This window comes from Aptenodytes forsteri, unplaced genomic scaffold (assembly GCF_000699145.1).
Source record: "Aptenodytes forsteri isolate BGI_AS27 unplaced genomic scaffold, ASM69914v1 Scaffold108, whole genome shotgun sequence".
Classification (NCBI taxonomy): Eukaryota; Metazoa; Chordata; class Aves; order Sphenisciformes; family Spheniscidae; genus Aptenodytes; species Aptenodytes forsteri.
The window spans coordinates 124,659-136,150 of NW_008794448.1; the positions used below are offsets into that span (position 1 = coordinate 124,659).

The following is an 11,492-nucleotide window of genomic DNA, read 5'->3' on the forward strand; positions in this document are numbered from 1 at the left end:
GACTTGAAATGAAATTACAGGTTTATGAACAGAAAAGCAAAGCATCAGGTGTCAGAGTGGGGGTCTGTGCTTTTTAGTTTTGTGCTGTGACCTTTTAGGCAAATAGTGTTATAACAAGTCAGTGCCCTGTGGTTTTGCTCTTTTTATGCTTCCTTATTGTCTAAATCAAATTAATGGAAACTTTTGTCAAACGCTTTTCCCTATGTTTCTATGAAATTACGCATTGCTCTGTCAGTTATTTTGATCACTTAAAGCAGATCCAAAGCATCCTATGGGATTGCTCGGGTGTGGAGAGAGGAGAAGGCCATGGCCTTCGCTTCTTTTTTGTTTGTTTGTTTTACGATATTATCTGGTTACTGGAAACAATCCAGTAAAACTGGAAGATGGGAGAAAATAGGTTGCTTGTAAGCCTTTCTGATATCAGAAAAGATCTCTTTATGTTTTTTTTTGTCAACCAGTTGAAATTTTCTGACCAGAATTCACATGTCTGTATGCTTGCTGCTTCTTCCAGTTTGAGGCATTTGGATATTCTTAACTGTATCTTCCCTCATTGCTGAAGCCAAACTCTAAGAAACTAGTAGGGACTAACTAGGGGCTTCGGTTCTTAAATGTTTGCTCTTATAATCTGTCTACTGAACTTGAAAGACAAAATGTTTCAGGCCTTTCCAGTAACCACTTTTAAGCATCCAATGTATATAGCAGATGAGGTATAGATGGTTTACACTTTACCTTTACAAGGCTTCTTGGAGGAAGACTCCTGAAAAATATTACCCCAAAAGTAAATATGGGCAGATCCAAAGCACGCGGTTGTCAGCTGGAACGTAATTCACCAGTGGGAGTGAGCACCGGATCGAGCCCTTTGTTGTGAGCACCAAATAGCATACCACTTATAAGCAGAATTAGTTATTGTTTCCAAATACCTAGCACACTATATTTAAAGTACGGGCTTTAACTTAAACCTACAAGAGTAGACTGTCAGTGTTCCCACGTAACCCTTCACATTCTGGCATTTTCCAGACTGCCAGCCAAATGAACACTTTAGGAGGAGGTGCATATATATGTCCGCAGCACCCAGCGGGTTAATCCACCCTACTGTGCATAGGTGTTGGAGCTCTTATGGTATGTAAGACTTGCCAAGTTTGGGGTTGTTTTGTATTTTTTTATTTTTTCTGGACTATGCATTCACAGCAAGCATCTTTTCTGATGCTGCTCAAGTGTTTGTGAATGCATATCGAGATGGTACTCTTATTTGTGTTTTATGTAACATACGCATTTGTGTACATTTTATCACCTGGAAAAGCTTTTATGGTTCATTTTGACACTTTTCTATTAAAACATCTTTTTTTTTTTTTAAGCATTCTGCCATCCTCCATTTTTTTATATTCATCTTAAAATAGACTAATGTGCATTTTGGACTTGTGGCCTAACAAATGTCCTTTTTAATAACCGAAGCTTTTAACTTAGTATCTCTCAGGAATAAATGTCTGTTACATTTCTAGTGCTAACTTTTTTTGGAAATGATGAAAAAATCCTATGAATGTGTACTTGTATGCAGTACTTCAGCTGGTGCTTTTTTAATAGCTGAATAACCCTGAAAAGAGAGGTTTCTAATGTAGACAGTATATGGACTCTTGCTGTATTAGTGGGCATCATTTTAAGGGATGTCTCCTGAACAAGCTGTTGTGTCCAACAGCATGTTTTCTAAGGGGAACTGCAAGATGTTAAAATATCTCACAGTTTATAAGTTTGTAGCAGCTGTAAGGAAAATTGAGATACTCTGATGGCTATTTTCCATTTTAAAAAAAAGCCATTTTTATTCGTAAAGAAATTACATTAATGATTTAATGAAGAAGAACAGTACAGGATGTTAGCCATCATCTACTTTAAGTTCTCCACATTCTGCTATATATAAACAACTGCAAAATGTTAAAGGTTAAATATTGATGAGACACTATTGAGCTTAATTACTTAACTTCAACTGCAGGTAGAATTTTAATTGAACTTGGTTATTTTCTAATGACAAAAATAACAGGATAGCAAATAAGAAATGGTACTTAAAATAAAATATAGCTTTTTAATGTATACTAACTTTGGTACAGTTGATTGAGGAAACTAAAAACACTATCCCACTTATCCAACAGGGATAGAGAACTAAAAAAAGAAAATGGTCTCTTAAAGATTCTGTGATTTAGGCAAAAAAAAAAAAGGGGGGTTTGTCTCCTGATTTCTTTAATGACTTGTTATTGTTGTCTCAGCTGTAGCCAAAGTCTGCAGCTGGTATTCTTAACAGAATTACTACAAGAATGCTAAAAATATTTCTCTAAAAATATATAAAAAAGCAATTTAAAAAGAACTCCATTTAGACTGCAGCACAAGGACATTTTGTGTGACAGCATTTAGTAGGATGAAAAATTTAAACAGAATAACAGCTATTTGCATTCACACTGCAAAGCAATTACCAAAGCAGACAAAATACTTAAACCTAATTTAATAATGTTTTCCTTCAGCCTAGGTGCCAAAACCTGGGAGTAAACTTCCCAACTTGTGCTGAGGTGGGGAGGGGGAAATTGAAGTTAAAACCATGTAGAAACAAGTGCATTGAACACTTTCCTGGTGAGGTACAAAGTGAGTTTCACTTTTAAACAGAAGAGCATCATAAATCAGCATAAACCACAAGTTTTAATGAGTATATCTCATCTGGAATTGTGCAGTGCTTGCAATTCTGTGTGAACAAGACAAGGATCTGGTCTTACACTCCTTACTCTGGCAAAACTGCCACTGACATTAATGATAATTTTGCTTGAATAGAACAAAGTGGTTGATGGAGGTTATGCCAGCATGAGGAGTGCGAGATTAGGATAAACGTGCAAAAAAGTACAACTTCAAATGGCTGTACCTTTGACTTCTCGAGCTAGCATTTCCTCCAACTACAAGGATCTTAATTATAACATTTGCTGGTTCAAAGATTAACATTTAGCATTCTGGGAAAGACTTTCTGGACTTTAGTAACCTGATCAGTACGGTCTCCTTTTGGTCTCTGCCTCTTTCTGGTTCTTTGTATTGCAGGGGAGATGATAGTATCTGGCACATTCCTTGGATGACTTGAAGATAGCAGCCTTCTGTGTTTGGGGCTGAAAGATTGTGAACTCTGTGTTAGCAGAAATGCCACACAGGGGAGGTGAACAGAACATTAAAGGAGCTTTAGCTTTAGGTACTGCAGCGCAAGCAGAGTTGAATTTGAGAGCTGGGACTTAAGTGGACATTTGTCCCTGCTTTCTTCCTTAATAAAATCTGAGTGTTAACTGTGGATAAGGGCATTTGAGAGATCACTAAAAATGAATCATTGAGTGCCCAGAAGAGCTTTATTATGATATACTATGGAGAACTTTAGAATACTTTTTATGTGTTTATCGGATGCATGTATGAGTTACTATTACAGAAGTAAATTGTTTTGTTCTTTGCTACAGAAGCAAAATTATTCGCCGAATTAAGACAACAAAATAAAACTCATCAAAAACTGGATCTGTGTGGTCCTTTCTGGCCCTGTGTTCCCATCTAATTTTCTTTTGCCCCATGAAAGGCTATTGAGCAAAAAAATACAAGCTCCAACCAGCAACGTTTGCTGTGCTTGTGTGCATGTAAACCATTTTGAAAAACCCTGACACAAATACTAAACCTGGAAAAAATCTCAGTGTAGAAATCCTGACGGGCCAAACGAAGTTAAAAAAAAAGAAACTAAATTTTAAAAATCTCCAGACTGATATCGGGTTCCAGAACTGAGTCCTTGTAGGCAGAGCCAAGAGAGGTCGCTTGGTTAGTTTGTTTGCCCCCGTAGCAATTAGATAGACGGAGTTATTCTGCTCCTGAAGTTCTGCATGGATGTTGCCACTGCCCGGTTAACCAGTGTGAAAATACCATGGAAAATAAATTATTAAACTATACTGTTATTACTAACTTGCCAGCTCCAGAGAAACAAATGCAGCCACATTTACATATGTGTCCATCTGTCTGTTTTTACACTTTATGTCTTCAGCCAGTAGGTGAAATTGTTTTAATCCAAGCTGCAGTCTGATTTTTTTTTCTTTTCTGCTGATATTTTTCTGTGTGTGTATGTTATTTGTAGATGGACACGCATATTCTTGACAGTAGCTAGTTCTTAATTGTCCTTTTAAGTAACCTAATCTATCTGGCCACGGTAGTTTTAACTGGAGTAAGCAGCAGAGTTCTCCATGGATAATTTTCGTTAGTTAGCAGATTGTTACCATCTCAATGTTGCTGAAATCCCTAATCTCAGGTCAGCGTGAAGCTGCAGTGGTTACAATCCTGTTGCCTGATGCAGTGTGAATGGAAGTGCTTTCTGTCAGAAACATGTGGTCTCTTCAGTGGAGAGCCTGCGTAAATCCTGTGTAAATAGAGGGAGGCTAACAAAGGATGAGCCCCTGCAGCTCAGAGCATTTGGAGCCATTTGGAGGCTGAATTTGCTAAATGCTGCTTATACCGCCTGAAAAGTTGAAGAGAAAGGAGCATAAAATCCCTTCTTTTTTCTCTTTCTGCTCCTACCCTGGGGGGAGGGTGTTAAGGGCCAGGGAAGCCTGAGGTAAGCCTATGAAGACTGTTTTTTCAGTGCTCTTTTGAGTGTGAAAAAGGTGGCATGGGTCACTGTCCCCTCTTTAATGTCGGAAAACCCACACAGTTAGTAAATGTTGCATGTAAACTAAAGCATTTCATCCCTTCTCCTGCACTCCACGGCAGTAGGCCATGAACTAGTCACTTGAAAATCGCAGAAAAATTTCACTTCAACATGTCCGGACAGTTTAGCACAGCAGGAACGTAAGAGAGATCAGTAATTAGCAGGTTGCTTTACTGTTCCCCTTGTCTGCATTGGAACACTTTTTCACCTGATGTGAAAAAATGTTGGATTATAATGAACAAACCACAAACCTACTGGCTATATAAAAGAGCTTAAAATTTAAACTGGTGTTTATTAGTTTTGTCTTTAAAAAGCTAGAAAAATATGTTGTTGGCTTTTGAATATAATCTCTAAGAATTCTCGATTCACTTCACAAATAAACACGAGCTTTCAACACAGACAATTAAGGGCACAAAACAGCCAGTATTTTTTCTTATTTTTGGACAGGAAAACAATAAAAGGGGAAATGTGAAACGTTACAGTTCTGCAAATAATTTTGAAAGATCTGAATCACCAGTTTTATAGCATGCATGACTATAACAATAACATAGCTGGAATGTCATTCCTACCTTCGAGTAAATAATAAAATATTTGTAAATGCCTTTTTGAAAATAAGATAAATTGCTGATCATAGAAAGGTGCCTATCCAGAAATAGAAAATGAACAGTTTTTATTCTGTCTCTTGTTGTAAATACAATTTAGACACCAGATACCGTGCAACTCTTTAAGCCTTTAGCACATATTGCCAGATGGCAATAAGGACTTGCTCCTGACTGACAAACTATGCTAAAATGTGATTTGACCGAGTAGAATAGTTTTGTAGGTAAGGTCTGATAGTGGCTTAAGTTCTCTTCCTTTTCTTCTGATTTGCATTTACAATAGTTATTAATGCCCGGATTGTGTGAAATTTGTACATGTCATCTTTACTGTATCAGCCCAGTGGAATTGCTGGGTTATATTCTGGAAAGCAAACGATCTTGCAAAAGAACAGCAGAGAGAAGGCCAGCTCTTCATCTCCTCCCTGCTGCTAGAAGGGCAAAAGAATAACATCTTCTGTAGTAAGAGAGATGGTAGTGCTATATGTCTGAAGTCTTCCTGTTCCATCTAGTGCACCAGTGTCCAACCTTTCTTTCTCTCCAAGATGCTCACTGAAACATACGCCATAGCACCATGAGACATGTGTCTGGTGTCTCGAGACACAAAAGGGAAGGCAACACAGGGGACTGATTACAGCAGCTCACTTGAGGATACCCCGCTCCAAGATGGGACAAAGGGTGGCTGAGCATGCAGGTCAACCCAGAATGCCTGTGTCAGGCCTAAACAGCTTCTGATGGCACCTTTCCTCATCAAGTAATTCAGCAAAATCAGCACACGTACTGGCAGAGCACTGCTGACGATGGCACAGCTCTAAGCTGGGATGCCCACTTGAACTGTTTGTGGTTTTCCAAGTCCCAGGTTTGCCACCCATAACCTATCCTAACTCAGTTTTCCTAGGCAGTAAGATGCGGTAGATAAATATTGCTTCTGCGGTGTGCGGACACTAAGTCAACTTCCATGAACAGTGATCATTAAGAGGAGGAGAAAAAAAACCCCACAGCCAGCAGTTCATTCAAAGAGCTATGATCTGCTGAAGCTGTAAGGCTAAAAGTCTGATGATTTTAACAGGGTGGAATGGAGATAAGGAGTTCTCCTGAAGGGTCTTTGATTCTGGAACTGACCCTCCCTCTCTATTAGTCCTCCCTACAGCACAGACTGTCTTATCTTTAAAACGTATTCAAACACTTCTCTTTCCAGCTTTTTGGCAGTGGTAATTAACCAGATTTTTAAGATTTTTCTCTGGTGGCGATGTGGATCGTATTACGAAGTTGAACATCCTTATTAATAATGGTTTACAATACTTATGTGTCCAGATGGACACATTATAAGTACAAACAAATAATTGCACATTGTGAATATAAGCTGCATGCAGATTCTCCTCTTTGTTTTGCATTTATATCTACATATTCTACTCCATCAAAATACTGGACTGAAAGATTTTACTTAAGATCAGTAGTTTACTTAAGATCAGTATAGTGCACTGCAGCTTTCCTTTTCAGAATCTTTAACTTGGTTTTCATATTGCTTGCACTATTTTTAGAAAAATGGTGAAGTGTCTTGTCTTCCCTCCTGCTCTTCCCTTTTTTCCTTTAGCATGACAAACCGTAAAGCTGTAAGGGACCTCTGATGGTGAAGAATCTCAAACACTGGGTCCTGAAATGTATTTTTCCAGAAATCACTTTTCCTACTGCTCTGCTTGTTATGATGGTAATAGAAACTATTTCTAGAGTTTGAATCTGGGCTGTTATCAGGCTTCTGTGCTTTGGCCTGACTGGGTTATCCTTTTTAGTTATCATTTTGCATAGATTGGGAATCTGTTACTCATCCTGTTCACAAATGGTGAAAAGACTAGATGAGCAGCTTCTAAACAGCACTCACTTTGTCTCTTGCCGGGTCTTTACTCTGTAAGGAACACAAGCAAGGACTAGGGTTGAGATAATACTGATAGTGTGGAGGACTGTCAAAGAGGAATTCATTGATACAATAAGGTTGGACTGGCCTTCTGTAGGGCTGGACTCTGTCTCCCGAAGAGTCCTTAGCTGTATGAACATTGGGGTCAGCAAGCTAGTCTGTCCAAGGAAATCAGTTTGCAGCAAGTTAAGTTTGAAATTATGGTGCAATGGAAACCCTACTCTAACTACTTATTCAGTATTTTTTAAATAAGAGGTAGTCTCCTTTGCTGTCAATGCAAAATAATTTATCTTGTCAGAAGAAACCCTCAGCATGTGTTGAGAATGTCTGCACACAGAGCTAGTGTGGAAGCCTAACTTCCCGCTGTGTAAAGAAGACTTGCATCTTCAGCCTCCTCCACAAACCCTTCCCCTAGAAGAGAAGGTCTCTAAGGAACCCCGTGTGGGTCACTTTGCAAAGTTTCTTGTAAACTCTCTCCATCTTTTATAGGGGTTATTGAGACTATTATATAGCATTGATATAATCTTAAACAAGCTGGGTAGTATGCCTAATTCTCTACTGGCTTGAATCCTGCATAGTCATTGACATCTCCACAAAGAGAGTGCCACTTAAGAATTCTCCACTTTCCTAGAACAGTGATAGGGTTTTGCAGTCACTTGTACTCTTTGCACAAGAATAAACAAGTGAACAGTGTGCAAAGCAGGAGAAAGTCACCCTTTTTTGTTTTTTTTGCTGCTGTGTGAAAGAGAAAGTCAGTGGGCCAAAATCTAGACTTAATTTCCCCACTAGAAAATTGGGATAACTATGCTTATATAATTGCAATTTCCATACAAGTTAGGACTTGACGCTACTCTTCTTACAAATTACAATCCAAATCAGGATATGAACGATTCACATAAGCAGAATCACTTGTAATGATGGTTTAAATGATTTAAATTTGGATTCCTTCACACAGCAGTTAAAAGTACACTCAATCCAGTCTTCAACAGAATGATTTTCATGTCTGTTTACTTTATTTCACTTCTGATAATTTCTTTTTTTTCATTTAAAGTAACTCATGTTTATTTGGATACAGCAAACTAGGATCAGGCCCTCCATATCCAAGAAGTAAATCATTCCACCTTGCAAAAGTCAGTTATGGGCTACTTCTATGACTTCTTGTCACTAGAAACTGTATCCACTAATGTGAGCAGTTGTAGTGCTATTAAAGATATGACAATACAGCTTAACAGGATTGGGCCTGTGGTTCACCAGGAGCAACAAATCTTGCTGTATCATCTTCTGAGGTCATTTGGAAGTACGACATTTGGATTTCCTTTCATGAGGTTATGGAACAGATTAGGGAAGCACTGACTCTCACCATTTCAACCGCCAATTGAGGTGGGAAGACAGTGGAAGCTTTAGCTGAACTTTCATCTCCTGGGCTGCTATTAGCTTTTTAAAACCAGGATATTAACAACCTCTCCAAAAGGTCTAAACACTGATTTAGCATGTAGGTGACTCCTGCTGAGGATGCTCACAAACAGGACAGTATGTATATGCAGAGAAACAGGAATTTGTCCATACAGGGAGTGAACCGGTGCTTCTGCGGTGTAAAAGGATGGTGCAGAGCGGAAGTTTTACAGCTCCATGCATCCTGTGCATACACGCATAGCTTTTACATAAAGAGACAAAGATATCTTTATCCACACGACAGATAGACAAACAGACTGACTGACTTCAAACTTGCACTTTCAGTAGGGATTTTTTTCCCCCCATCTCCGGGTACTGCTTTTCAAAATTGCCTGAGGCTACAGTACAGCACCTCAGATCCCCAAGGCCCATTGCCTGGCTCCTAATAGCCACTCTCCATCTGTGTCACATGAACAGCTGATGAGATAGCTCCAGTGTCTGTATTTTGGAGAGCATATCCACCCAGGTTAAAATGCTGGGGTTGCCAAGGAGCAGTCAGAAGCCATTAGTGTTTGTGAGAATTTGCCTTGCAGCAGTTCCTTGACATAGTGGAAAGTGTGCGCGTGTGTGTGAGAGAGAGAGAGAGGGAGAGGGGGAAAGATGGAGAGAGAGGGAGAGGGAGGGAGAGGGAGAGAGAGGGTGGAATATATGGGGGGGAGAGAGCAACAGAAAGGAGTGCTTTCTAAATAACCAACATCTTGCAAAAGTGAACAGTTGGTTACAGCATGTAGGGCTTCCATAATATCTTCGATTAGTTTGCTGTGATTCGGCTCTCCTTTCTCTATCGTTAACAGAAACAAACAAAAAAAAAAAAAAGAAAAGGAGCACGAGAAAGAGAGCAGCGACTTCAGGGTCTTGCTCTGGTGTTTGGGCAGATGGAAAGGAGCTGCTCTGCCTTGGGGCAGGGTGGTTGTAATGAAGTGGCCTGTCAGTCTGTAAATAGTGAGGGTCATCTCTTCCATGTGATGGAGGGTATCACATTGCAGTGAAAATGGAAATGTCAATAAAATTAATCTGCCAGCTCTTTGCTGTGGCTTTTTCTGTCTCTCTGGTCCAAAAGGGTTGGTTTTTCAGAGGGGAGGCAGTGGAAGAAGGGTGATCTGGCACGGGAGGGAAGATGGAGCTGAAATGCAAGTTTTGAAGCAAATGGACTGTATGTAGCAGCAACGTATTTCGTTTAGTAACACTACAGAGCTAGACAAGGCTATAGGAATTAGCTCGTGAATCTATAGCATTCCTCAGGAAGCTATGGAGCGTCTAGCTCAGGCTACATTGAGCACAGAGTTTATTGTTTTAGGCTTTCTTGGACAAGGTTTTTACTTAGCATGGGATTTATGGCATTTACTGCTAATGAATGTCTATTCTTAAATTACAAAAACCACCGTCTCAGCACAATTCCCAGATGTCCTTCCAGGACCTCAGCTTCTTAAACACCAGCAGGGAGCATAAACTCTCCACTTCTCTGTTTTCCTCTTTCGTGTGGCTCTGGGCTAATGATGTGTAAGGAAAACACAGCAATCTATAAAGTCTCAGTGCTGTCCCAGTATTCTTCATTTATTTTGCATTTGATTATGCCACAAGTCGGATCTTGTTTCTTTCCTTTTTTTAAAGTTATTAGTTCAAATATTAATGTAGGAATATGGCATATATTGCTGCTCTTGATTGATGCCTTCCCAAAAACAGGAAGACGTGCTCGTATGAATTTTAAGAAAGTAGGGGTCCTGCAATGCCTTGCCAGAAGAGTTTTTCAGATACATAATTTAGATGCCCTCCAGGCAGGCTTTCAAGGCATTTTTGCTGGAGGGCAAGAAAAAATAACTATGACTGTTAAAAGTAAATGATTTTTGCTAATGCACAATTAATGCCAGGGAAAAGCACAGAAGAGAAAGATGTTGATGGAAAGTTCTGATTAAGTGAGAGCTCTACCTTGATGTGCATCTTTTTTTTAATGATAATAATCACTGATGCAGAGATGTAGAAGTTTTCATGTCATGCAAATGCTATACCCAGGGTCATACTAGGTGTGCGTGTTTGTGCGTGTGTTTGTATGTGTGTTGGGAGGTGACGGTTACGGGGAGGGGCTCATCTGACAGTGTGTTATGTGCACTGAACGGTGACATGGTTACTGCCACCTCTACAGAGGGCCTCGAATATATAGACTACAGAACATTTAACTTGATTACTTATAGTATGTATTCAGAATGGTTGTAGGGATGCATTTACAGTGAATGGGTTTTCTTGTGGCAGGTTTTACCACATTGAATCCCATAATTGACAAAGAGCTATTGCACTATGTCAAGCACACAATTATAATTGAATTAATGATATATGCATGTGTGAAACACAAAATTAGTATTTGGAGAGACACGGTTTCTAGTTTTTACATATTTGTATCAGCACTCATATATAATGAGAAACTGTATGTGCCTGATCTAGCAAATCAAAATAAAACTGTGGTAGTGTCTTGGTAATTAATGATACTTTTTGGCTTCTATATTTTGTTCATTAAATGTCTCCTCCTTCCTGTTTTTCTCTTTGTTGTAGGAGATGGTTTAGACAACAGTGTAGCCTCACCTGGTACAGGGGATGACGATGACCCAGACAAGGACAAAAAGCGTCAGAAGAAAAGAGGCATTTTCCCCAAAGTAGCAACAAATATCATGAGAGCGTGGCTTTTCCAGCATCTCACAGTAAGTGGTGCCCCAAACCAAAATAGATTTCTATTCATGTGCTTAATGAGGTTTATTCATCATTATTAGAAATCAATTGTCCCCATAATTTTTGGACCATTATTAGGGCTCAATTATTGTTGCTTCCCCCCCCCCCCCCCAACTCCTCTTTT

At 39.3% G+C, this 11,492-nt stretch overlaps 1 protein-coding gene across 1 annotated transcript in view; it reads left to right on the top strand.

Annotated features, from left to right (window-relative positions):
* MEIS2 (Meis homeobox 2) overlaps window positions 1-11,492 on the top strand; it is a 179,907-nt gene that overhangs the window by 46,367 nt on the left and 122,048 nt on the right. Inside the window, exons 6-7 of the mRNA XM_019474882.1 lie at window positions 1,018-1,119; window positions 11,195-11,340. Coding sequence (XP_019330427.1) covers window positions 1,018-1,119; window positions 11,195-11,340 — 248 coding nt within the window. The remainder of the gene's footprint in view (window positions 1-1,017; window positions 1,120-11,194; window positions 11,341-11,492) is intronic.